This window comes from Oncorhynchus keta, chromosome 1 (genome assembly GCF_023373465.1).
Source record: "Oncorhynchus keta strain PuntledgeMale-10-30-2019 chromosome 1, Oket_V2, whole genome shotgun sequence".
In the NCBI taxonomy this organism is placed as follows: Eukaryota; Metazoa; Chordata; class Actinopteri; order Salmoniformes; family Salmonidae; genus Oncorhynchus; species Oncorhynchus keta.
In genome coordinates, this window is record NC_068421.1 from 63,173,153 (window position 1) to 63,200,187 (window position 27,035).

At 42.2% G+C, this 27,035-nt stretch overlaps 2 protein-coding genes across 6 annotated transcripts in view; both read left to right on the top strand.

Moving 5' to 3' along the window:
* The first annotated feature begins 1,272 nt into the window (after window positions 1–1,272).
* On the top strand, window positions 1,273–5,050 carry LOC118395765 (diencephalon/mesencephalon homeobox protein 1-B-like). The gene is made up of 4 exons (XM_035789668.2): window positions 1,273–1,456; window positions 1,827–1,999; window positions 2,227–2,402; window positions 3,936–5,050. The coding sequence occupies exons 2-4, from the start codon at window positions 1,834–1,836 to the stop codon at window positions 4,392–4,394; spliced, it is 801 nt and encodes a 266-aa protein (XP_035645561.1). The 5' UTR covers window positions 1,273–1,456; window positions 1,827–1,833; the 3' UTR covers window positions 4,395–5,050.
* A 636-nt stretch (window positions 5,051–5,686) lies between these two features.
* LOC118390508 (casein kinase I) overlaps window positions 5,687–27,035 on the top strand; it is a 39,229-nt gene continuing 17,880 nt past the window's right edge. Inside the window, exons 1-2 of one of the 5 annotated variants that reach the window (XM_052457604.1) lie at window positions 5,687–5,894; window positions 8,646–9,418. In XM_052457604.1, the coding sequence (XP_052313564.1) occupies window positions 9,191–9,418 (228 nt within the window). In that variant the 5' untranslated portion in view covers window positions 5,687–5,894; window positions 8,646–9,190. The other 4 variants (XM_035781177.2, XM_035781167.2, XM_035781151.2 and 1 more) reach the window with 4 other exon arrangements.

A 27,035-nucleotide genomic window follows, 5' to 3' on the forward strand; every position in this document is an offset into this window, starting at 1 on the left:
TTATAAGTTTGCTTGTTCTTGAACTGAGCCTTCGTCCAAATTGGACCTGCTCCTAGCACTATGTCGGTGGATACACAGTGAAGAGCAGGTCTGGAATCAGTGTGTCAGGGTAGGGTGATTACACAGAAGGATCCCCGCACTTTTACGAGATAGTTTTTCTAGGGGGCGGGAGAAATAACGAGGAGGCAACTTGATTTAACTCTGGTTGCTTTTAAAAGAATGTTTTCAATGAATAAATCATGCCGCGAGAGGAACCGGATCTAGGCAAATAGGTGCCGGAATGAACCAAGTCAAATCTGAGAGATGCTGGGTCCTGTTCTGGCAGGATAAGGGTTAGAAGTGTACTTATTATTATTTATTTGAAGTAGCTAAAAAGTAGTAAGTAGTTGCAAAGTTGCTAATTAACTCAAATGCTAAAGTTGTATCCTGATGAGATTCACCCATTGACTTCGACAAACAAGCTTACCTTTGTTTTTGCCTTAAGTAAGATTCTGTGTTATCTAACCATACCAAACGTAACCATATCATACTAATTTGAGTGTCCCAGATTTACATTTACTATGTTACGTCTAGTCTATGAGAGCAGGCTGGAAAGATTTTCAGGGTGTGGCATTCAACAGCCGACTTTCACAATATTGCATTTGTGAAAAAAATATAAATGCTGTGAGTTCTATGCAAGTGCTACTGAAAAAACACTCCATCTAACCTACATGCAAATGATGAATAAAACATGTTGTTTTTAATTATGTGAGTGTAACAATGTGACAAAGCACAATAATATGGAAAACTTAATTGTTTAATTATTTTCCTTGTTGTGGTGGGATAATAGTTATCTTTGAAGAAATCTTGAATCTGGTTTAGTTGAACCTTAGGAAATTGGTCTTAATGGCCAATGTCTCGATTTTGTTTCACAGGCTGACAGTTTATGAGCAAAATATTGAGTCTGTTAGCAAAACAAACCGCAAAGCAAACCCCCTCCAAGTAGAGATTGACAAAGCAGGGAGTTTAGGAGAAAGGAGGCTGAGAACAGGGGACAATCAAAGGCTGTTATTTTAATCTGGGCTGCCTCAGAGATTAGCAGACCACATTGTTTTAATTGTTTTAACGGGAGGGAGTGAAGCGCTCGTTTATTGTGGGGGGATCCTTTGCGTAAATCTCCCCAAGTTCAATAGTTTCAAAAATTTGAGCCCTTGGACCCCCCTCTTTCCCCTCATCCCACATAATCCAGGCTAATACCTTTCTTTCTATTGGCTAATGGTTGAGGGGAGCTGGAGTAAATGCTTCTTAAATAGTCGTGGGTCGGTGGGTGAGAATGGTTTTCGGAGAATTAGATCCATGCCGTGGTGTACGAGGATAAGGCCTGCATTTCGAAAGTATTGGACTGTTTAGGTGGACTTCTTTGCCTCTAAAGCGCACGAGAATCGATTACATTTCTGCTGTTTTGTGAGCTTTTCAGGTAAAATAAAAAAATACTGGAACTTTTACACACTTCATCACTGGAATATATTTTTTTGTCTGATCTGTATTTTGAAGATAGTTGTATGTTGGTAGTCTACTGCAGCAGATTGCCACTAAATCAAGTGGCAATGGTTTATGCTTAGAGAAGAATAACTTTCAATTACCTTGAATTATCAAGAAAGTTGAAAATGTATATTTACCGTTTGTCCTGTATTTTTTTTATTTTTGAAGTGAGTTTAGACTGTAAATCAAAATTGCACCGTGCAAGCGTCCTTCATTTACAAACTATATAGGCGACATTGTATGCTTAGTTATTATGGTGTAAGGACAATCAAATAAAAACTGTTATTTTGTCTATATTAATTTAGGGGCGCTATGAATGCTTTGAATTTCTGCGGGGGATCCAACAGTGGAGTCTATCCTCTACACAGCTTCAACTCCGTCTGCTTCGACCACCACCAGATGGCAGACCAGTACCAGGTTTATTCATTGGCCAATCCCTCCTCGGTTAACACGTTCTCTGTTGCTGAAAGACTTGCCGGTATTTAGACTATAGACTACTTTAATTTATGACAGTGTCTGCAATCGATGCATGTAATCAAACAAATGCAGATGGCAACATTTTTCACACACACATGAAAAAATATGAAAAAACATTCGTAAACTGCCAAAATGCTGGTATTTTCACGTTTAGCCCGACATCTGAAATGCCAACTGGTTGGCTGTTTCACCACTAATCTTGTTGTGGCTTTTCCTCTGTCCCCACAGAGTTGATCCTGGAGGCCCGTTATGGGAACCAGCAAAAGCAACGTCGGAGCCGCACAGCCTTCACTGTGTCCCAGCTACAGGCTCTAGAGAAAGCCTTCCAACAGACCCAGTACCCTGATGTAAGCATGAGAGAAAGACTGGCTGTCTGCATCAACTTGCCTGAAGCTCGCATTCAGGTCAGTAAAGGTCGCTCTTCAAAAAGGACCAGCCTGTGTGCATTCATTCATTCATTCATAATATTTATTTGAACTGCTGCTTTTACTAAAGTTATTCTTGTAATATACAGTGCCTTCGGGAAAAGTATTCAGACCCCTTGACTTTTTCCACATTTTGTTATGTTACAGCCTTATTCGAAAATTGATTAAATATTTTTATTATTATTATTATTTATTAATATTTCTCAGCAATCTACATACAATACCCCATAATGACAAAGCAAAAACAGGTGTTTTGACATTTTTGAAAATGTATTGAAAATAAAAAACAGAAATACCTTATTTACATAACTCTTCACACCCTTTGCTATGAGACTTGAAATTGACCTCGGGTGCATCCTGTTTCCATTGATCATCCTTGAGATGTTTCATCAACTTGATTGGACTCCACCTCTGGTAAATTCAATTGATTGGACATGATTTGAAAAGGCACACACACATATAAGGTCTCGCAGTTGACAGTGCCATGAGTTGACCAAGCCATGAGGTTGAAGGAATTGTCCGTAGAGCTCCGAGACAGGATTGTGTCAAGGCACAGATCTGGGGAATGGTACCAAAACATTTCTGTAGTATTGAAGGTCCCCAAGAACACAGTGGCCTCCATAATTCTTAAATGGAAAAAGTTTGGAACCACCAAGACACTTCCTAGAGCTGGCCGCCTGGCCAAACTGAGCAATTGGAGGAGAAGGGCCTTGGTCAGGGAGCTGACCAAGGACCCGATGGTCACTCTGACCAGAGCTCCTCTGTGTTGATGAGAGAACCTTCCAGAAGGACAACCGTCTCTGCAATACGCCACCAATCAGGCATTTATGGTAGAGTGGCCAGACGGAAGCCACTCCTCAGTAAAAGGCACATGACAACCCGGTTGGAGTTGGCCAAAAGGCACGTAAAGACTCTCAGACCATGAGAAACAAGATTCTCTGGTCTGATGAAACCAAGATTGAACTCTTTGGCCTGAATGCCTAGTGTCATGTCTGGAGGAAACCTGGCACCATCCCTACGATGAAGTATAGTGGTGGCAGCATTATGCTGTGGGGATGGCGAGAACTGAAAATAGCTGTGCACAACTCTCCCCATCCAACCTGACAGAGCTTGAGAGGATCTGCAGAGAGGAAGAAACTCCCCAAATACAGGTGTGCCAAGCTTGTAGCGTCACACCCAAGATGCTTTCATTGCTGTCAAAGGTGCTTCAACAAAGTACAGAGTAAAGAGTCTGAGTACTAATGTAAATGTGATATTGTTGTTATTTTTTTTGTTATAAATTAGCAAAAATGTGCTTAGTCATTATGGGGTATTGTGTTAGGAGGGGGTAAACAATTGAATAGATTTTATAATAAGGCTGTAATGTAACAAAATGTGGAAAAAGTCAAGGGTTCTGAATACTTTCCTGAAAGGAAGTGTATATAAAAGCTGTAGTGCTTTTAGATGTTATTTTTTAAAAGCTTAATAAACACTTCAACCCTTCACCAATAACTAAATAATATGCTCCTCCAGGTGTGGTTCAAGAACAGAAGAGCAAAGCTTCGTAAGGGACAGCGATGCTCCCCTCTTCGCAGAGCGCAAAGCCTGGGGGAACCACATCAGACCAAGGCAGGAGGGGAAGAGAGCACTACTAAGGACTCCAAAACACAAAGCAAATTCGCTCCTCTCTGGGAAGTCAGTGATGCTCCCACCATTTCTTGTCCTGGAGACGCCATTGCAACTCAGGTCCACACAAGATTACATTATCCTCCCGTTTTTCCCTTTGTGTATGGAGAGCGGAACCACCTTCCACATCATCAGGCTTTAGGGATGCTGTCAGCTGGCCTACATTTCACCCCCAAATTCTGGCCCATTCTACAGCAACACAGCCCGGCCTTAGGAGTTGCCCCACCGGTTGGTAAAAACTGCAGCCTTTCCCTTCAGACTTTCTTTCCCAGTAAAACTGTACCCCACCCCAATTTGGGTCTATAACTTCTCTGCAGTGTGTAATGGCAAAAAGGGACTGGTACACTGGTGCACTAGTATCAATACGGACACATAAACTACTGATTGTATACTTTGACACTGTACATACTGTATGTATGTGTGAAGGACCTCTGACAAGTGATTATGTCTGTAGATGATTAGATTGATCAAGAAACACTCAAGGTATGTTGTGAGCATTCAGGATCGCAATCAGGAGTGGATTGGTACATACTTCATTTGCATAGAGATGTTACAGTCAGTTTTTACTCACTTATGACAAGCACTTAGGAGAATAGAGAATTGAGATGTGATTTCGGGCACTTTTTTCACATCATATATTCATTTGTTCAAGACAATTTTCTGTAATGTCTCAAGGTATGATTTAAAATATATATTTAACTAGGCAAGTCAGTTAAGAACAAAGTTTTATTTACAATGACAGCCTACCGGGGAATAGTTTGTTAACTGCCTTGTTCAGGGGCAGAACAACAGATTTTTACCTTGTCAGCTCTGGGATTCGATCCAGCAACTTTTCAGTTACTGGCTCAATACTCTAACCACTAGGCTACCTGCCGCCCCAGTGAAACTTTAGGCCTATCCTACATTCATTTCATGGTAATACACAATAAAATCATAATTCAACTCTGTGTGAATACAATTATTTTGAATGTCTTTTTAGTTTCCATTTGTATCTGTTTGCAAATAGAAAAATAATAACCCAGATGAGTTTGGGTCTCTGGTCTAGGGCAGAAGAAGGAAACAACTCAAGCAATGGGAGGTCAAGGTCTTAGAACAGAGGGTAAATGACTGGTATGTGCTCCAACAGATTCTTTGCAGAGAGGGAAAGCCAACCAGATACCCATGTGTCAGGACAGCCAATAAGCCTGGCAAGGGAGGCTACCAGCCAGGTGACCAGAGGTAGCAGATGGTGGTTTTAGGCCTACAGCACACATCAACCATAGAGCTTCAAATTGAAGATTGTTAGATTTAACTAATATACTAGTCAAAAGCACAATAAAATACTGAAATAAGGGTCATGGCAGAGGAGGATAGATTTGACCAAATTCTCATGCTGTGTAAATCAGTAGGACATGCCACTTACTTGTGTCTAGTAGGTTATATAGCCCCCTCAAGACACCAAAGTTAGACAAACAAATGCTCTTGATGTTTCATGATTTTGCTATGCTTTACCAGATGACAATCCAGTAGTTCACAAAAGCTCCGAATTTGTGTTTCATAAATTGTATAGCTGGAAACTGAGCCACAGCATCCACACTCGACTATTTTCATGGGTCATTGAGCTGTATGGATTTTGGTCCTATTCTTCAAGCAAGGTGCGCTAGTTTACCAGCGCAAGGATAACAGTAGGAGTAAAGATGACGCTGAATGCTTGCTTATCGGCTGGGAGACTTAAAGAGACAGCAAGACCTAGCGAGGGAGAAGAGATAAAATATCGTAAATACATGACCATGTTGATACGTTCACTTTGAAAATACACGTTGACAGGTAAAATACGTTTCTTCGATGATACATGGTTAAGTGGGGGAGCTTTTTCCGAAGGCAATCGCATTTAGCCGTAAATTAACGACCTAGCTAAGGAAAGAGCTAGCTACAAACTGGATTTATGTTGTGGGGATTAAGGAGTTGCCCACTGATGTTATGTTTGGGAACTGAAAACAAACGCAGCTAATTTAGGTGAAATGCATTTTGTTAATTCGCTTTTAAGAACTTCATATAATGTGTTTGCAATATTAGAAGGGTTTGTCTTTATTAATGTGTAATTAAGGTTATGGCAATGAATATTTGATGTTCTATGCAGTTTTAGCTTGTTCTTACTCGGCATTAGCTTGCTAACGTTAGCTAGTTCGTGACTGATCAGTGTGTTTTGGGAACAAGTAGCTAGTAGGCCAGGATCTGTTCGATGAGTAGCTAACTAATCATCAATTTGAATAGTTTGACAAGAAAACAAGCTGGTGATAATGTATCAGTATTGGCCACTTCCAATTACATGTCAACTACCTCACCTCAGCACGCTAGTATTAGTAGCTAGTTCGCTAGCGTTAGCTAGGTAGCACTACGGACGGTACGGTAGCTAACGTTAGTTATCTAGCTTGCAAGTCTGTAACGATTTGATAAAAACATTTTCAGACTCCCGTTTCTTTAACTTCTGCGGAGTATTTACGGAGTTGACAAGTAGAACATATGGAAACTACAGACAGATCACAAGCATGGTCCTCTTCGTACGGGTACCAGGTTAAGCTACCTTTCCTAAATGGGCCACAAAACTGACAGCAACTGCCATAGAATCAGACTAGAAAACTCGATAGCTAGCGACTGCGAGAGGAAGAGAATGAGCTAGCTAAATTAGCGAGCTAGCTCGATGTGAGGCCTTCATTAACCAGTGGAGTTGCCTTCATCACATAAACTAGCTTTATATTTCGTCACTAATCTTGCTTGTTAGCTAATTTACTGTAGACGTTATTGTTTCGCTTGTCTGTTACTGTTAGGACTCGACTATTTGGAAAGAGAATATAGCAGGTAACTAAGGCAAATAGCTAGCTCGCTAACACAACATCTCGTAAAAATTAGTCGCGCAAACATTTGACCAGGCATTTATTGTTTCTTCAGTGTCAAATTGGCTACCAAATAGGATTAAATGTAATGGTTCATATAGGCTATATTATTCATGGCTAGTTTGTATCTTTTATATTGCTTGAATGATGACTATATTGTAAACACATGCTGGCTAATTTATGTATGAAAGGCGGCGGTTACACTCATAACCACGTTGGCAATTTATGCCACTTACAAAAAAAATGTGACAATAATATTCAACTGTTTTAATTTGTTCCCAGTCAGTCAACTGTAGTGTCAAGTTCTGTTTCTGTGGCTTTTCAATTTCTCAGTTTAACAGTCGGTTGGAATAGATGGATAGATGTATCAGCACACTGACTCAAATTCTTTTATTTTTACTGTCCGGTTTTAAATATGTTTTTCCCATTAAAACCAGCCGCACTTGCTACCCCACTTTGTTTACATTACTGAGATGGAAGTAGCATGTATTCAGTGCTCTCACAATTTCATAATTTGTGGTGGGGGATACATTTAGCAAGTAATGGGGTTTCCATTTAATTGATTGACCTTTTTAATTACCAAGACTTGTCCAACTACAGAGGATACAGTGATTTTTAATAATTGACCTTATCTACTCTGAACACATGCTTCTGTTTGTCTTTGCACAGGTGAAGGCACACACACACATTCCTACATTTAGCATATTCTACTCATGTACATTAGTTTATTCTACTACTGCATAAAGCTTGCACTGGGTATTGGCCAAGTTAAATTGGTTAATGCTGTGTTTTACTGCTTTCTTTAAATGCTATTTCAATGATGAACATGGATATATTATTATATTATATAGGTAAGCCCTTTGGCTTGCCCTCTCCATTTCAATGTATCCCCTTAACTCTGATGTGAATCAGTTTTCCAGGCTATCAGGATGGAGAGGCATTTTGGCAGTCATTGATCAGTTTAAGTGCATTTCCTGAAGAAAGCATAGCTGCCTGCTGATATTGCTGGCATTACCTGTTCTCCATGAGTATCAGCAACATCACAGTTCCCAAGGGAAGGAGAGGGAGGAAAGCTGGGCCTCAGGGTTATACAGAAACCTCCATGTATGCTATTAACTATTCAAAGGCTGTCAAATCACACTACCAGTGAAAACTGATATATTGATGAGGTTGTGGATGAGTGTGCCAAGGCATAGGCTATGTAGCACACTCCAGTTGAATATGTCAAATTTTACCATCCTGTGACTCAGTCATGTTTGATAGTCTTTACAGCTAATAGTCAAGGAACACCATTTGTCCAAAGCCATAGCCCTATAGTGTTGGTTTTTGGACATTCAAAATGATACGTCCTGGAAAGGGGTGCATTGTTCTCATCACAACACTCAGTCTAGTATGTGATGTTTCCACCCGTATTGATTGCTTTATTGAATTTACTCCATGTACCACTCAGAAAATGGATCCCATTTCTACTTCAGGCTAGAAATGTATGAATTACCTAGTATGTTACTAGGCTTTATACAATTCTATCTCTGACTATTGTTGCATGCATATTGCTGCATTTTAAGGCTTGCAATTAGAAAATACATGTCATTGATATCTGACCACTGCAAATGTGTATTTGGCAAGATGTTCTGTAATGGATTGTTACACCTAAGGGCTAATTCAGTTTGTTTGTGTTTTTCAGATATCCAACAAAACTCTACTGCAGTATCTCATCATCATTGTTGACTCTGCCTCCACCATTGCCCCTTCCGCCGTGGCACTGGAACATGAAGAATGTCTGCTGTATTACCAAAGACTGACCAGAAGGACGCAATGAGGGGCTCCGGGGAAAGTTGCCAAGCTGCGTTGTGGATCCAGTAGCTGGGATTCCAAGTGCTTGTTGTGTTTGTGTGTGTGTGGGTGCATGCTAGCACAACCTGCCCACTTCAGGCTGGGACATGCTACTCTGAGACAGGAGTTGGACAAACAGAGAAGAAAGGAGTCGACTACCATAAATAAGAAGGGGACAGCACGCGGTACAACATTGGCAGATAGACATACTGTGTGTTTTGGTTGCAGTTTTACCCCTGTGGAAGTGGCTTTTAATACACTGCATATTTCTATACAACACCTTTCCTCTGTCTTTGTATCACTTTCCCCCTCCCTTAAGAGTCCTGGTTGTTTTGGCCCCTCTGTGATTTGCATGGCCGGAGAGTAATCGTGGAGAGGCCAGGGTATCACAAGCTTATGGATTTTGACAAGAAGGGGAGTAAAGGAGAGACAGAGGAAGGGAAAAAGATGTCTAAGGCAGCCGGCAGCAGGACTGGACATGGGGGCCGGGGTACAGGGACCAACTCTGGGGTTCTTATGGTTGGCCCAAACTTCCGTGTCGGAAAAAAGATTGGCTGTGGCAATTTTGGAGAGCTGCGGCTGGGGAAGAACCTCTACACCAACGAATATGTGGCCATCAAATTGGTAAGGCCAACATGTTTGACTAAACGGCAGTGCTGTGGTGTGTTTCTGTTTGGATGCACTCCTACATTAATCATCCTCACCACTGTCTTTTTCAAATTACATCCTGTAGGTCTATATTTTGCCATCCCCTCCAATCTAACATTCCTCTACACTACTTCACTACAACTAGTGCAGCTTGCCATTGGTTTGCTGCATTGTGACATTCATTTTTTTTGTGTGTTATTAGATTTGTGTTACTGTAGTTTGGCCAAGGTAATTGAATCCAGTTTCCTTACAGCAGCAGAACACCCCACCCCTGATGACTTGTTGACCTTTAAGAGACAGGAAACATTTTAGTGCTGACTATGTCTCTTTCCCCCACAGGCAAATATTTACTTATCTGTAGCTTGGTCCAATGCACTGTTAATGAGTCAACCATGCTCAATTTGTATTATATTAAAGAGAAGGAAGAATAATTAACTTCCCAGGTCATGATATACACGCCAGAGAAACACCCACTAGAACTCCTTGAGGGAGGTAAGGGAATTGTTGCACATTATCACTATGAGAACAAGTCATCTACAGTACTGTCTCATGGTGATGTGTGCATGCATGTACACACACACAGTAGGGTTCTTACCTTTTAGCTCAAAGGTGAAATGGAATCTCAGAGTAAACCAGCGTAGGGGGCTCAGAGGTTGCAAGTCAAGATTTTAATTCTGCAGCCTGCAGAGATTGGGTCTGGGAAACCACATGAAAAGGCAAGACCCATTTATTTTCTGATTGGTGAAGGGAGGCCAGGCCAGAAATTGAGCTTCCTCTGCAATATACAGAGCGTGGGTCTGGGAAACCACATGAAATGGCAAGACCCATTTATTTTCTGATTGGTGAAGGGAAGCCAGCCAGAAATTGAGCTTCCTCTGCAACATTTTAAGTTTCTGTTTTCCTCCAGTCATGTAGAAGCCTGAATGTCACTGTAAACGCTGGTATATCCATATGTTTTAATGGGGTCATTTGAAGTTGCCAATTAGAAGTCTCTTGGAGAAAGGCCTTGGTGTAACTCTGCACCCTACGAGAGAGGTTGTTTGTCATAAATGGCGTCTGAACGCTGCACTCGAGTGTGGGCTTGGCGTCAACACCTACACAGCCACACTGGACAGTGTATGATTATCTTTACATTTGTATCTCCCAGGGAGGTCATTATCGCTGACTAGACACATATTGAAGGCTTTGCTAACCGCACTGAAAGCCGAGGTTAGCTCTGTAATTTAATCGCTTTTACTGAAATCCTCCGCTGCGCTGCTTCTCCTCTCTGTCTGAAACGTTCCATCTGTTTTGGGTATTTTTATCCTCATCATGTCCATTTTATATCCGGCCCTGGCATTATTTCCGTAACATCGCTGGATATTGTGCCACTGTTGCTCCATGAGTACATTTGAAGTGAACCAAATCATTTGTTTCAATGGTGGTAGTTACTAGCTAGCTACTCTCACCTTTCCTAATTAGGGCAATGGCAGTGTGCCCTGTTGATTGATCTCACCAGCTAGCAAGCAACATGGACCTGTTCAGCCAGGCAACAGATAATGGCATTACTGAACTGTTACTGGGCATTGCTGCCCGCAAGATTGTTTTTCTCCAGGGAACTTTAGGCTTTTATGTGCTGCTGGTTTGACTTGGGTCAAAGCCTCAGAGCAGAGGAGAGGACACATGTGAACTCCTCTGACCTAAGTTTGGACATGAGTGGCGTGTTTTGCTTTAGCTCCCCTGGCTGACCTCCAGTCTAGTGCAGCTGTCCACATGTTTGTGCGTTCCCCTCCCTGGTCACTCAAACGTGGGTTCTTCCCCCTCATGCAGGAAATAGGAAATAGGATTTCGACACCCACCATCTCAGATTGTGCTAAAATCATTTCTGTAGCTAGAATACGATTAGCATTCCTGAAACATTTTGAAATATAATTTGATATGAGAAATTAAGCTAGTTGATTGTACCTAAATTTTAATTTATGGGATTCATAAAATCATCTGGTTTTTAAACTATCATTCTTCCTAACAATGAGTAAGGGCAATTCCAGCATTACGGAGATGACATTTGCACACACAATGTCTCACAAAATTGACTTATAAGGCATAAATGTTAATGTGTACAGTGCATTCGGAAAGTATTCAGACCACTATGTTACAGCTTATTCTAAAATGTATTAAATAGTTTTTCCCCCCTCAATCTACACACAACACCCCATAATGACAAAGCAAAAATGGGTTTAGAATTTTTAGCAAATGTATTAAAAATAACTATCACATTTACATAAGTATTCAGACCCTTTACTCAGTACTTTGTTGAAGCACCTTTGGCAGCGATTACAGCCTTGAGTATGGCTCTATAAGCTTGGCAACCCTGTATTCGGGGAGTTTCTCCCTATCTCTGCAGATCTAGAAAGATGGCTGGTTGGATGGGGAGTGCACAGTTATTTTCAGGTCTCCAGAGATGTTCGATCGGGTTCAAGTCCGTGCTCTTGCTGGGCCACACAAGGACATTCAGAGACTTGTCCCGAAACCACTCCTGCGTTGCCTGTGTGCTTAGGCTTGTTGTCCTGTTGGAAGGTGAATCTTTGCTCCAGTATGAGGTCCTGAGTGCTCTGGAGCAGGTTTTCATCAAGTATCTCTTTGTACTTTGCTCTGTTCATCTATCCCTCAATCCTGACTAGTCTCCCAGTCTCTGCTGCTGAAAAACATCCCCACAGCATGATGCTACAACTACAATCCTGACTCGGCGCACTACTGACAATTCCTTCGACATCATGGCTTGGTTTTTGCTCTGACATGCACTGTCAACTGTGGGACCTTAATGTAGACAGGTGTGTGCCTTTCCAAAGCATGTCCAATTAATTGAATTTACCACAGGTGGAGTCCAATCGAGTTGTGGAAACATCTCAAGGATGATCAATAGACACAGGATGCACACGAGTCTCATTGCAGAGGGTCTGAATACTTGTGTAAATAAGCTATTTCTGTTTTATTTGCAAAGATGTCTAAACCTGTTTTTGCTTTGTCATTATGGGGTATTGTGTGTAGATTGAGGAAATGTTTTTATTTAATCAATTTGAGAATAAGGTTGTCATTTAACAAAATGTGAGATATAGAAGGGGTCTGAATACTTTCTGAATGCACTGTATATTTGTAGAACCCTATAGGGGAAGTGCAGACAATTCTAACTTATACCACTGAAGTAACACAACAACAACTTGCATTATGGATGTGACGGAAATGGACAGGCATTTTTGGGAGAATGGACACATCAGCAAATGTCTGAATTGTTAAGTCTTCAGTTAAAATGTTAATAGCCACTTTGAAAGTAAGGCTTTGATTCACACATGAACAACAATGATGAAAATATAAAAATGGTCATATACTTTAAGGAAGTTGACCGTTATGGATGTGAAGCTGTGCAAAATAAGTGTTTATATATTAAACATTTCTTCACCAAACTTTTGTCATCTGAAAATGCAGTGTACCTCAAACAAGAAATTGCCAGTATCTTGAATAGTTATCATTTAGATTTATTTTTTTGAAAATGTATTTTCATTGGCAGACCTCATCAATTTATAGAAGTATTTGCGCTTTCATAATAAGGATAAAGGAAAATGTTGTAATGGATGTGACAGGGTCCCAAAAGGGACCAGACAAATGACACTGCACTCCATTTCAAATGTATGTTTTAGTCATGTCTTTCTAGATCATTAATGACTGATAATATTTCATATTTAAATAAATCACCTACTGAGTAACAGAATAAACATACAACAACTCAATTCTTATTTTTTTTAATATAAGCTCATGCGTTGTATTAATGTTACACCCTTTAATCTGCCAGCACAGGCTCTATGAAATGGTACCTCCTCCCCCTGTTGTCCACAAAAGGACACAGGGACTAGACAACTTGACCTGCAGCCGTCCAAGCGGCTGGACATCTGATGTGGTCGTTTCTCCTCAAGAACTGCTTTTCAACAGCATCAGTCAGTCTTTATCTGTTACCAGTCCCACAAATTGAGTATACCAAACATTAGGACCGCCTTCCTAATTAAGTTGCAGCCCCGCCCCCCTTCCTTTTGCCCTCAGAACAGCCTCAGTTCATTGGGGCAAAGACTCTACAAGGTGTCAAGCGTTCCAAAGGGATGCTGGCCCATGTTGATTCCAATGCTTCCCACAGTTGTGTCAAGTTATCTGAATGTCCTTTGGGTGGTGAATCATTCTTGAGATATATTTTTTATTTATTTATATTTTTATTTTACCTTTATTTAACCAGGCAAGTCAGTTAAGAACATATTCTTATTTTCAATGACTGCCTGGGAACAGTGGGTTAACTGCCTGTTCAGGGGCAGAACGACAGATTTGTACCATGTCAGCTCGGGGGTTTGAACTTGCAACCTTCCGGTTACTAGTCCAACGCTCTAACCACTAGGCTACCCTGCCCCTGCCCCGCCCCTTATGGGAAACTGCAGGGTGGGAAAAACCCAACAGTGTCTTCTTGGCCATTCACCCTCTGACTGGCACACACACAATCCATGTCTCAATTGTCTCAAGGTTTAAAAATCCTTCTTGAACCTGTCTCCCCCTTCATCTACACTGATTGAAGTGGATTTAACAGGTGACATCAATAAGGGATCAAAGTTTTTACCTGGTCAGTCTGTCATGGAAAGAGAAGGAGTCCTTAATGTTTTTTTTAGACTGTATAATCCACAGCATAATTGACTAGACTTTTAATTTTTAATTGAATTTTAATTGAATTAATTTTTTTTACCTTTTATTTAACTAGGCAAGTCCGTTAAGAACAAATTCTTATTTACAATGACGGCCTAGGAACAGTGGGTTAACTGCCTTGTTCAGGGGCAGAATGACAGATTTTTACCATGTCAGCTCGGGGATTCGATCTAGAAACCTTTCGGTTACTAGCCCAACTCTCTAACCACTAGGCTATCTGTCGCCCCAAATAAACACTATGCTTAATTAAGTAAATATCTTGCTAAAATATATATTCAATATCTAATTTGTTATTAATACCCATCTACCAATCACTACCCTTCTTTGAGGCTTTTGAAAAGCTCCCTTGTCTTGGTCGTTGAATCTGTGCTTGAAATGCAATACTTGACTGAGGGACCTTACAGATGGATGTATGGAGGACAGTGGAAGTATTAGTCAATCAACTCATGTCAACCCCTATTTCACACAGTCAGTCCATGTCATTTATTAGATTTTTTAAGCCAAATGTTACTCCTTAACTAATTTAAGGGTGGAATACTTATACAACTTATCTAAAATCTTCCTCCTTGACATTATAGTATTTTGCAGTAGATTGTTGACAATTAAATCCATTTGAATCCCACTTTGTAACAATAAACCCGGTCTGTGATACCAACTTGTTTCAAGGAGACCACTATAGTCCCCATGCCCAAGAACGCCAAGAAATGCTATAACCATTAAATACTTTGAAAGGCTGGTCATGGCTCACATCAACACCATCACCCCTGGACCCACTACAATTCCCATTTCGCCACAACGCAATATGTATTGCACTCCACACTGCCCTTTACCCACCTGGACAAAAGGAATTACTACAGTATGTAAGAATGCTGTTCATTGACCACAGCTCAGCATTCTACACCACTGTCCCCTCCAAGCTCAGGACCCTGGGACCGAACCCTCTGCAACTGGATGCTGTAATTCCTGATGTGCTGCCCCCAGGTGGTGAGGGTAGGCAAGACATCCACCACGCTGATCTTCAATATGGGAGCCCCTCGGGGGTGTGTGCTTAGTCTCCTCCTGTACTCCCTGTTCACCCACAACTGCGTGGCTGCGTAAGACTCCAACACCATCATCAAGTTTGCTGACGACACGACTGTGATAGGACTGATCACCGACGATGAGGCAGCCTATAGCGAGGATGTCCGAGACCTGGCCGTGTGGTGCCAGGACAACAACCTCTCCCCTCAACGGCAAAGGAGCTTAATGTGGACTACAGGAACTGGATAGGCGAGCACACCCCTATCCACATCGATGGGGTTGTAGTAGAGCGGGTCAAGAGCTTCAAGTTCCTTCTGCGTCCACATCAATAAGAGAATTAACATGGTCCACACACACAACCACACAGTTCTGAAGAAGGCATGACAGCGCCTCTTCCCCCACAGAAGGCTGAAAAGATTTAGCATGGGCCCTCAGATTCTCAGTTATACCGCTCCACCATTGAGTGTCTTGACTGGCCCGACCGCGTGGTGCTACAGAGGTTGGTGAGGACATCACTGGGCCCGAGCTCCCTGCCATCCAGGATCTCTACCAGGCAGTGTCAGAGGAAGGCCCAAAACAATTGTCAGTCTCCAGCCACCCAAGTCATAGACTGTTTTCTCTGCTAGCACACGGCAAACGGTATCATTGCACCAAGTCTAGAACCAACAGGACCTTGAACAGCTTCTACCCCCTAGGGTTAAAGCTGCTAAACAAGACTGCTAAATATCTAATCAAATGGCTACCCGGACAACCTGTATTGATCTATTTTATTGTTTTCCACCAACTATTTTGCACTGACTCTATGCACACACACTGGACTCTACCCATACAGGCAGTACTGTTTTTTTGAACATCGACTCGGTACTGGTACACCCTGTATATAGCCATGTTATTTTAACTCATTATTCGTTATTCACTGTGTATTTGTCATTGTTTTTAAAATATGTTTTTACTCTGCATTGTTGGAAAAGGTCCCATAAGTAAGCATTTCACTGTTAGTCTCCACCATGTGACAAAATACAATTTGATTTGATGATTGCTTTTTGTCCCCCCAACTTTTGATCTGAAAACAACATCACCCACTAATTAATTTGTACTTTTTACAGATTCAAAGTGTTTGATCTAGTAATGTGTCAATATTTATCTTAAAATGTGCTATTACATATCCAATGTGTGAGCACAATGTTTTTACGGAGTGAACTTTAATTCTCCTGCTTCGACCATGCAGTGTGGGTAGCTGTCCTCATTTTATATAGGGTAAAGTTGATAATTGTATATCTAAAAATGACTATACACTGATTGTTTAAAGCAAAACTATCAGGACTATTGCTGATGGTGAATCTGAACATTTGAAATCAAATCTGACGTAACCCAGGCCCTGATCAGCTGGTAGGCTATAGCGAGAGGAGTCGTGTCTCCGGCAGTAGCTTAGGCTACTTTATTCCGGTAACAGTTTTCAACAGCGCATTTAACGATTCCCAAAATAGACAAAATGCTTTTTATTTGTTATTTATTTGTCTTTAAGTCAATCACATTCTGACATTTGAAATGAACAACACAATTTCCCTGTATAATGATCATAACCAAGTGTCTCGCTATTACATTTTGGGTAAGATTTACAGTATTTTCCTTAAACCGAGACAAAACTATTGTATTATGTTACCTGCCTCATATCTAACTATTATTTTTGTATTTTATTTTTTATACATCTTGTCCAAGACGGCACCTTTTATTTATTGGCGTCACCCAATAGGACTTAGTCACACCGATGGGCAATGTACAACATGCAGTCAAATTTGACTGTAAAGCCTCCTGGGTGGCGCAGTGATTAAGGGCACTGTACTGCAGCGCCAGCTGTGCCACCAGAGACTCTGGGTTCATGCCCAGGCTCTGTCGTAACCGGCCGCGTCGTCCGGGTTAGGGAGGGGTTGGTCGGTAGGGATGTCCTTGTCTCATCGCGCACCAGCGACTCCTGTGGTGGGCCGGGCGCAGTGCGCGCTAACCAAGGTTGCCAGGTGCACAGTGTTTCCTCCGACACATTGGTGCGGCTGGCTTCCGGGTTGGATGCACGCTGTGTTAAGAAGCCGTGCGGCTTGGTTGGGTTGTGTATCGGAGGACGCAGGACTTTAAACCTTCGTCTCTCCCGAGCCCGTATGGGAGTTGTAGCGAAAACGGGGTAAAATTCCCAAAATTATTATATATTTTTTTACTGTTAAAACAATGATACTTTCAGAAGTTTTTGACCACTGTAAAAATACTTCTAAACATCACTCCTAAACATCAGTAATGGATCCTCATTAAAGGAATTTAAGTGTACTCATTCCAATTCCAGGGACCTGAAAGAGTCCTGTATTGTATTTTTTTTATCACCACCTCCCTGAATCGGGAGTGGATCATTTGTGTGCCTGTTGCTTTTCTTGGCAGCAGTAGCTGTTTCTTAAGGCTCCCTCGCTGGAAACGAACCCTGATTTCCCCATTACCCGTCGTCACCATGGTAGGCACAGAAACTACCATTGAAAGTTGATAGGGGCAGACATTCAAATTAGTGCCATGAAGGGTCACCAAAAGTGGCCGGGGAACCAGAGAGCACCCTGTATAGGTTTCATCTAATAAATGCATGTGTGCCCGAAGGTCAGTGCCATTTCTTGGCGTTCAGCCACAGTTATCCAAGGAACATTGGAGCGATCAATGGAACCATTACTGATTTAATGAGCGTTTCACTGTATCGGACCATGTGTACTAAGACTAGCATGGCTTAATCTTTGGGACAAGAATATGGCAGGATCAACAAGTAGAGCAGGGGGGTGCGGTCTCCAAAAGAGGCACGGCTGATGGGGCCCTCACAGGGTGGATCATATATGTTTATCGGTGAGGAGTGAAACTGGTAGGACACAGAGGGACCAAGGGGATGGATGGTCTAATGCGGGGAGTGAGAACCAGGAATGGGAGCCCCACAGTCAGCCTCCAATATCTGCCTGCACTATTACTGTGTGAAGTAAGAGAACTAGACCCTGCCCGGAGGGCAGACACAGACCCAGAGGTTGCTGGAGCAGTGTTCACCTGCTGAGAGTGAATACAAATATTGCACTCAACCATTTTTAAAAGGATCAAAATTGCATCAGGATACAAATGGGTCTAATGAGCAAAAGCTATTGGTTTTCTACCCAAAGTTGCAAATAAAAAATGTTGTGATCCATTTAATAAAAACAAGTGACCAGCAAAGTGGATAAGAGTGGCAGTACAGGGCTCTATGCTGACCTTTTTTAGGAGCACGTGTGCCTAAGTAAAACATGTAGGAGCACACACAGACATTTAGGAGCACACACAGACATTTAGGAGCACAAGCATGAGGGTCAGGAATCTGAGTTCAGTGTATGCACCATGGCACGCTGTCTGCACTACAGTGAAGTGATCATTACAACAAAAATAATCTGGGTGATTAAAAAATATATATAATTCCAAAGCACACTGGTGCTCCTAAATAAAATGTCCATGTCGCACAGAAAAATATTTAAAATGGGTGCAATGTGTAGCCCTGCAGTAGCAGGAACAACGGCATTTAGTGATTGTTACTTTAACACTCAATTATGCTAAATAATGCAGGTGACTAATTTCTCTGAACAGGGGAAAAAAACATCACCAGTTTCACTGGGAATACTTTACAAAGGATGAAGAAGCAATACTCTGGGCCACAGCTTCATACTCTTACAGAATTCATACTCTTCATACTCTTACAGAATTATCACTTGGATAGAGATATTGGAAATGTAATCCGTCAACTGGAGGACAATTTGTTCTCGAAGATGCACTATGCAGAAATCGCTCCACCATTTTCTGGTTTCAGAAACTTGAATAGTTCACCTAATTTCAGTTTGTGATGAAATAAAAAATGCAAAAACTAAACTTTCAAATGGGAAGCATATAAATATCGCACATAGAAAATATCTACTGCTTCTTAGACTTGCTTTCAATGAGTGACAGATCTATTACTCACATTTCTATGTAAATTTTGTTGGGTTGTCCAAAAAGTTAGTATATTAGAAAAGTATTCTGACCCCTTGACTTTTTCCACATTTTGTTACATTACAGCCTTATTCTGAAATTGATGACATTTTCCCTCATTAATCTACACAGAATACCCCATAATATTTTGAAAATCATATTTACAAAAGTATTCAGACTCTACTCTGTACTTTTGAAGCACCTCGGGCAGATATTACAGCCGCAAATCTTGTTGGGTATTTACGCTACAAGCTTGGCACACCTGTATTTGGGAAGTTTCTCCCCTTTCTTCTCTGCAGATCCTCTCAAGTTCTGTCAGGTTGGATGGGGAGCATCGCTGCACAGCTATTTTCAGGTCTCCAGAGATGTTTCATCGTGTTCAAGTCCGGGCTTTGGCCGGGGCTGCCACCACCATGCTTCACCGTAGGATGGTGCCTGGTTTCCTCCGTGACACTTGGCATTCAGGACAAAGAGATCAATATTGGTTTCATCAGACCAGAGAATCTTGTTATTCATGGTTTGAGAGTCCTTTAGGTACTTTTTGGCAAACTCCAAGCGGGCTGTCATGTATGTACCTTTTACTGAGGAGTGGCGTCCGTCTGGCCTCTACCATAAAGGCCTGATTTGGTGGAGTGCTGCAGAGATGGCTGTCCTTCTGAAAGGTTCTCCTATCTCCACAGAGGAACTCTAGAGCTCTGTCAGAGTTATCGGGTTCTTGGTCACCTCCCTGACCAAGAACCCGGAAGAGTCTTGGTGGTTCCAAACTTCTTCCATTTTAGAATGATTTAGGCCACTCTGAAGGGCCCCAATAAATGTTGCAGAAATGTTTTGGTACCCTTCTCCAGATTTGTGCCTCGACACAATCCTGTCTCGGACCTCTACAGAGAATTCCTTCGACATTTACATTTACATTTAAGTCATTTCGACCTCATGGCTTGGTTTTTGCTCTGACATGCACTGTCAACTGTGGGACCTTTTATATAGACAGGTGTGTGTACCTGTCCAATTAATTGAATTTACCACAGGTGCATTCCAAGTTGTAGAAACATCTCAAGGATGATCAATGGAAACAGGATGCACTTAAGATCAATTTTGAGTCTCATAGCAAAGAGTCTGAATACTTATGTAAATAAGGTATTTCTGTTTTTTTAATACATTTGCAAAAATGTCATACTGTTTCACTTTGTCATTATGGGGTATTGTGTGTAGATTGATGAGTAAAACGTTTAATTTGATACATTTTAGAATTAGGCTGTAACGTAACAAAATGTGGAATAAGTCCAGGGGTCTGAATACTTTCCGTATGCACTGTAACTTCAATGCGCCTCAAATATTTTCTCTCTCATAGAACACACACTACAAGCCGACTAGGTAAATAGATAAACTATTCTACTATGGGGTTGTCTGTTTCTGTTCATTACTCTTTTTGTTTGCAGAGGAAAAGTTCATGTGGACTGTTCTAGCATCTTCAAAGTGTGCCTCGGTAGAAATATATTTTCATGTTCCATATTTCTTTGGGGCCCGGCAGCAATCATTTGGCCGTGATGCAGCGCCATATATGCAGCGGAAACACTGCTCTTTGCAAAATTATTTATCTTAATTTTTATTTAACTCTCAATCAGATTCTATTCGATTTAGATTAAACTTGTATGTTCAACATCACAGCATAGTTGAAATATACTGTATATGGTGTGTAGAAATCCAGATGGAGTCGCCAGCAGAACTGGAGATGAGTGTGAGTGAAATTGCTGATTGAGGGGTAAAATGGCAGTAAAAAAATAAACTTTTTTAAAAAAATGACACTAAAAAAGGTTGTTACAGCCAATGCCTGTTTTTGAGGGTGGCCTGGTGGTTGGGAGCACTGGACCGTTGACCAAGAGGCCGCTGCCTCGGGCTCCCGAGTCGTCTGGGTGGGGGATCCATCGATGTGCCCTTGAGCGGGGCTCTTGTCGGTTGCTCTGGATGGGGAGCCTCTGCTAGATGCCTGTAATGTAAATGTTGTATGGCTTCACTGCAGGTGGATTGTATGTTTTAAAATTCACTAAAAATGTCAAATATACTAAAGAAGCTCCATACTACTTGTCAGACATGGAAAAGTGATACCGTATACTGGTGATTGGGGAGGTGGCTTTTGACCATTTCATTGTACTCAATGGTTTGGTCCAGAATTGGATGCTTGGTTACTATATTTATTGAATATTATTTGAATCCTATAATTTAGCATGGCCAATTTGGGTGCAATCAATGAGCTTAATTTCCCAGAGATCAAATACAATCTCAACACATAAAGTTGCCGGAATGCTAATCTTAACTATTTATTGATTTATTTGTACATTTTTTTTTACCTCTTTTTCGTGATATCCATTTGGTAGTTACAGTCTTGTCCCATTGCTGCAACTCCCGTATGGACTCGGGAGAGGCCAAGGTGAGAGCAATGTGTCCCCCCGAAACACGTGTGCGTAGTGACGTCTCTAGCACTGTGATGCAGTGCCTTAGACTGCTGCGCTGGTCGGTAGGCCTAATCTTATCTATTTCTAACTACAAAAACGTTTTCAGAACAGTCTGACATGGTGGGTGTCATGTCTTGCTGGAAGGATATGGAACGACTCTCATGCAGGCCCTGAATAACCCAGTTAATGTTGCAGCCCTTTGTAATATGGCTTCTTTTTTAGTTGTCAGTATTAGCCTCTGTTCATTATGGACTGGCAAGTGTCTTGTATATTATTTTCTGCCTCATACGAAGTTGCATGAGCAACATGCAGGGTGGTGGCTGCACCTGGGACAAAGGTGAATGCCAGTGTCACCCTTGCCAGTGAGAGAGTTTGTTGCAGCCCTCAGTCTGACTATCTGGAACTGCACTGCACAGAGAGAAAAAGCAGAGTGAGAAACGGCTGAGCGCTGAAAGGTCGTCTTTGTTGGCCAGCCATTTCCACACACAGTGGTCTAGTCTGTGGTTCAGCTGTGCACTTTCTCACACTGACGAATCCTTCAGTGATGGAAGCAGGAGCCCACTCCTGTAAGTACACTGCAGGCTTACAATCTGGGGGGGAACCCAAGCCTTAAAGAAACACATCCTAACAACTTTACAGGAATTGCAGCTCATAATTCATTTAAGCCATTTACTTGAAAAACAGCCATTTTTCTTCTGCTGTCCCATGGTGACTTGTGATTTACGGATTCCGTTTCTGTACATAAAGATGATCTATTATGTTGTTTGATATCCATTAGCCTTTTTCCTATCACATTTTTATTAGGCTACTACTCATTCTCTTTTACTGCCCCGGGGAGGTTCTCTTTTCCTACTGAAATCTCTCCACGTGCTACAATCTACCCTCAGTTAATGTGTTGGGCTGGTTGGCACCCTTTTTGCCGTTTTGAGTGGACTAGGGATCTGGCGATCAAGGTCATGGTGCCCCTCAATAAATCTGCCATGGATTTAGACATAAGTGACCTCTTGTCCCTGTCGTGCACTCACTCACTCTCACTCACTCACTCACTCACTCACTTAGGGTGAAGACTGTAAATAGAAGTCAGCCTCCATATAAGGAAGAGGTGTGGGGGAGATCAGTCTTGTCTTTCATTTCTGCCCCTCCTGTACAGTCATTTATTGACAGCTGGAGATAGAGAGGATGGGAGTTGTTCAACCTGCCACCTATGAGGCCCATGTTATTTGCAATAAACCCCGGGAAAGCTTGTGGGCTGAATCTGCTGGTGACCGCGATGGACAGCTTCTGCTTTGACTGGCAATAGCTCACGGCTTTGAAGGAGAGTGATAAGTGAATTACACTTCCATGGAGACTCCCTGTAAGATATTTCCCCGCTGCTGAAGGACTGATATTTGAATGACCTCATAGTGCTCATTACTACTTAGTGAATATGTATGTGGAGACCAATATGTATAAGATACTAAGGACTTGCTGTGGCTGGCGAAAAGGTGAATTGTGGTCAACCATAACATGGAAATCAGAGTTGCTGTATCCTCTTCCTCCTTTTATTGTATCACACACCTATTGCAGCTTGTGGTTGTAGTGTGTTAAAGTACAAACACTCCATCAGCATGTTGTGCATGAGCGAAACTGACATGTTGATGATTGAACTGCCTATTTTTCACAAGCCAACCTATTTTAACCCTGTGATGTAAAAAGGCTGCTTTTAGTGAACAGGCTATTCACGTAATCAATGCCCAACAATTACATCAAGCTGTTGCTCTGGAAATGGTTAATTATGACCTATAAAACCCAGGGCTGTGTTTGTGGGGAGAGAGAGCTGTGTAGTAGCAGGGGGACACTGGGTGTAGTAGTCGTTCCATTAGCTATTGAGGTCCACTCCTCCATCTCGTGTCAGAGCGGAGCCGCCTGTATCACTGGTGCTAGTGTTCTTTCAGTGGCTGGGGGGCAGCTGAGGCAGACATGTTTGAAGCGCTGCTTATCACGTGGTGGCAGCTGCCGGCTCCATCTGAAACATGATCTGAAACAGGAGAAGGGCTGGACACAGGCCAGCTGTTGCTCTCTCACATTGCCTCTTCCACACCTCTGGCAATTAAAGCTGAAGAGACAGCCCCTTTGACCCTGTTTACTAGTATTATAGCATCACTCATTTCCTTATGCAGGTCTGGGCACAGTGGCGATACCTGGGCTTATGCTCTGTTTGAATGTTCAGTCTGCTCCCTAAAATGATAAATATAATTTCCATTTTTATGGTTTAGTATTTGACTATAGCAGTGAGGATATCATCAAGGGTGCCCATTTCTCTGAACTCTGCATCACGTACAGTGCCTGATTGATGGTCAAGATGAGGATACACAGTGGTGTATTTATTTCCCACGTCTTACGTAATGGCAGTTTCAGTAATATGCTCTATTACAGTGAGGATCTTCCGGAGACGGGTCAAGAGGAAATCTCGCGGGATCCGTGTCAACAGGATCTCTCTCTCTCTCTGTCAGCTGCGATGGAGCTACCATGATCAGATTTAGATGATCAGCTGCATCCGTTATCCACCCAGAGATCCGTAGCACAGTTTTCAGACCAGCTCAGGAACGCATTAATGAGTTCAAGTTAAAACCTGCCATGATCATGAGATCTATGACATAATGAGATGTTGACGAGCCTAAAGCGTGTTTCTTGGAATGAAATGCTAATAGGTCAAGGCAAGCTTGATAGGAAATTGATATCTCCCTTACAACAACTACTATGCTACTACAGGCTTGGCTGTGAAACAGGCTGGCTGATCCTTTTTAGTTAGTCCTTAGTTGGAGAGCGGTCTGTAAGCGGTGTGGTGGGGGCAGCTGAGCAGGAGAAGGGCTGCAGCAGGAGGTCCAACACTGAAGTTCCTTTTAGCCCTGGCTGTAGGTCAGCTGCACCAGTCCCCAGCCTTGCCGGGTCACACTCCATGTCTGCTGTACATGCTCAGCTAAATAATATGCTTATAGAATGTAACAAAAATCACAATTTATGAAAAGGATATGACAAAAAGGTGTTTTTCTATTTATCTATTTATCTTCTCAACCCCCCCATTTTGGGTTTGACAGACACCTGTGTCCAGTCCAGCTGACGAGTTTCTGGGAAGAATACATTTGCTTCATTGAAGTACACAGGCCATTATTTTCAGCCTATACGTTAAAATCTTTACAAGCCCAAATGCGGGATTTCATTTGAATATTACATTTAGGGAGAATAAGCTGTAACCATACGTTACAGATAATCTGCTTTTGGACTGCTCATTTCCTGAAAAGAGCAGCTGTGGGGACATCCTTAAACGCTTAAGAACCTCTATACCAGGCGGTGTCAGGAAGGCCCAAAATAATGGTGAAAGACTCCAGCCACCCAAGCCATAGACTGTTCTCTCTGCTACCACGAGGCAAGCGGTACCAGTGTTGCTACTGTGTTATCTATCCTGTTGCCTTGTCACTTTACCCCTAACTTACAAGGACTCTCGAAGTATTCACAACCCTTGACTTTTTCCACATTTTGTTGTGTCTCATTAAAATGGAACCACCCCCCCCCCCCAAAACATTCCTTACCCCAGGATACTTCAACTGACTATCTGGGAGAATAAAGATAATGGAGGACTTTGTGGCTGTGTAAATGTTACAGATTTATTGATGGGAGAAGCCAACAATAGGCTTACGTTTTTGGCACGGTTCACCTTCATCAGAGCCGTCGGTAGCCATGAAGTGCTTTGAAAAACTGGTCATGGCTCACATCAACACCATCATCCTGGAAACCCTAGACCCACAAAATGTGCATACTGACCCAACAGATACACAGATGATGTAATTGCACTCCACACTGCCTTTTCCCACCAGGATCCTAGACTTTCTAACGGGCCACCCCCAGGTGGTAAGGGTAGGCAACAACACATCTGCCACGCTGATCCTCAACACCGGGGCCCCTCAGGTGGGTGCTTAGTCCCCACCTGTACTCCCTGTTCACCCACGACTCCAACACCATCATTAAGTTTGCTGACGACACAACAGTGGTAGGCCTGATCACTGACAACAATGTGACAGCCTATAGGGAGGTCTTCAGAGACCTGGCAGTGTGGTGCCAGGACAACAACCTCTCCCTCAATGTGAGCCAGACAAAGGAGCTGATCGTGGACTACAGGAAAATGAGGGCCGAACAGTCCCCCATTAACATCGACAGGGCTGTAGTGGAGGGGGTCGAGAGTTTCAAGTTCCTTGCTGTCCACATCACCAACAACATGGTCCAAACACACCAAGACGGTTATGAAAAGGGCACGACAACACCTTTTCCCCCTTAGGAGACGGAAAAGATTTGACATGGGTCCCCAGATCCTCAAAAAGTTCTACAGCTGCACCATCAAGAACATCCTGATCGGTTGCATCACCACCTAGTATGGCAACTGCTCAGCATCTGACCGTAATGCGCTACTGAGGGTAGTGCGTACAGCGCAATACTGGGGCCAAGCATCCTGCCATCCAGCACCTATATACTAGGTAGTGTCAGAGGAAGGCCCAAAAAATTGTCAAAGACTCCAGTCATCCAAGTCATAGACTGTTCTCTCTGCTACCGCAAGGCAAGCGGTACCGGAGCGCCAAGTCTAGGTCCAAAAGTCTCCTTACCAGCTTCTACCCCCAAGCTATAAGACTGCTGAACAATTAATCAAATGGCCACCTGGACTATTTACAATGACCCCCCCCCCCTACACTGCTGCTACATATTATCTATGCATTGTCACTTTACCCCTACCTACATGTACAAACTACCTCGACTAACCTGTAACACCGCACATTGATTCGATACGAGTACCCCCTGTATATAGCCTCGTTGTTATTTCATTGTGTTACTTTTTATTTACATGAGTTTATTTAGTCAATATTTTCTTCTCTATTTCTTGAACTACATTGTAAGTTTAAGGGCTTGTAAGTAAGCATTTCACTAAAAATTTGATTTGAGTCGGAAAAATGTGGGAAGCACCTACTGTATGTGTCCTCGCAGGGGAGTGTCCCACTCGTCATGTCAACTAAACATGTCAATAATATCTATACTGTCAGTAGTAGTAGCAACTACATACAGTGGGGGCGAAAAAATATTTAGTCAGCCACCAATTGTGCAAGTTCTCCCACTTAAAAAGATGAGGGAGGTCTGTAATTTTCATCATAGGTACACTTCAATCACATTGTAGGATTTTTAATTAATTTATTTGGTCACCTACAAACAAACAAGATTTCTGGCTCTCACAGACCTGTAACTTCTTCTGTCCTCCACTCGTTACCTGTATTAATGGCACCTGTTTTTAACTTGTTATTAGTATAATAGACACCTGTCCACAACCTCAAACAGTCACACTCCAAACTCCACTATGGCCAAGACCAAAGAGCTGTCAAAGGACACCA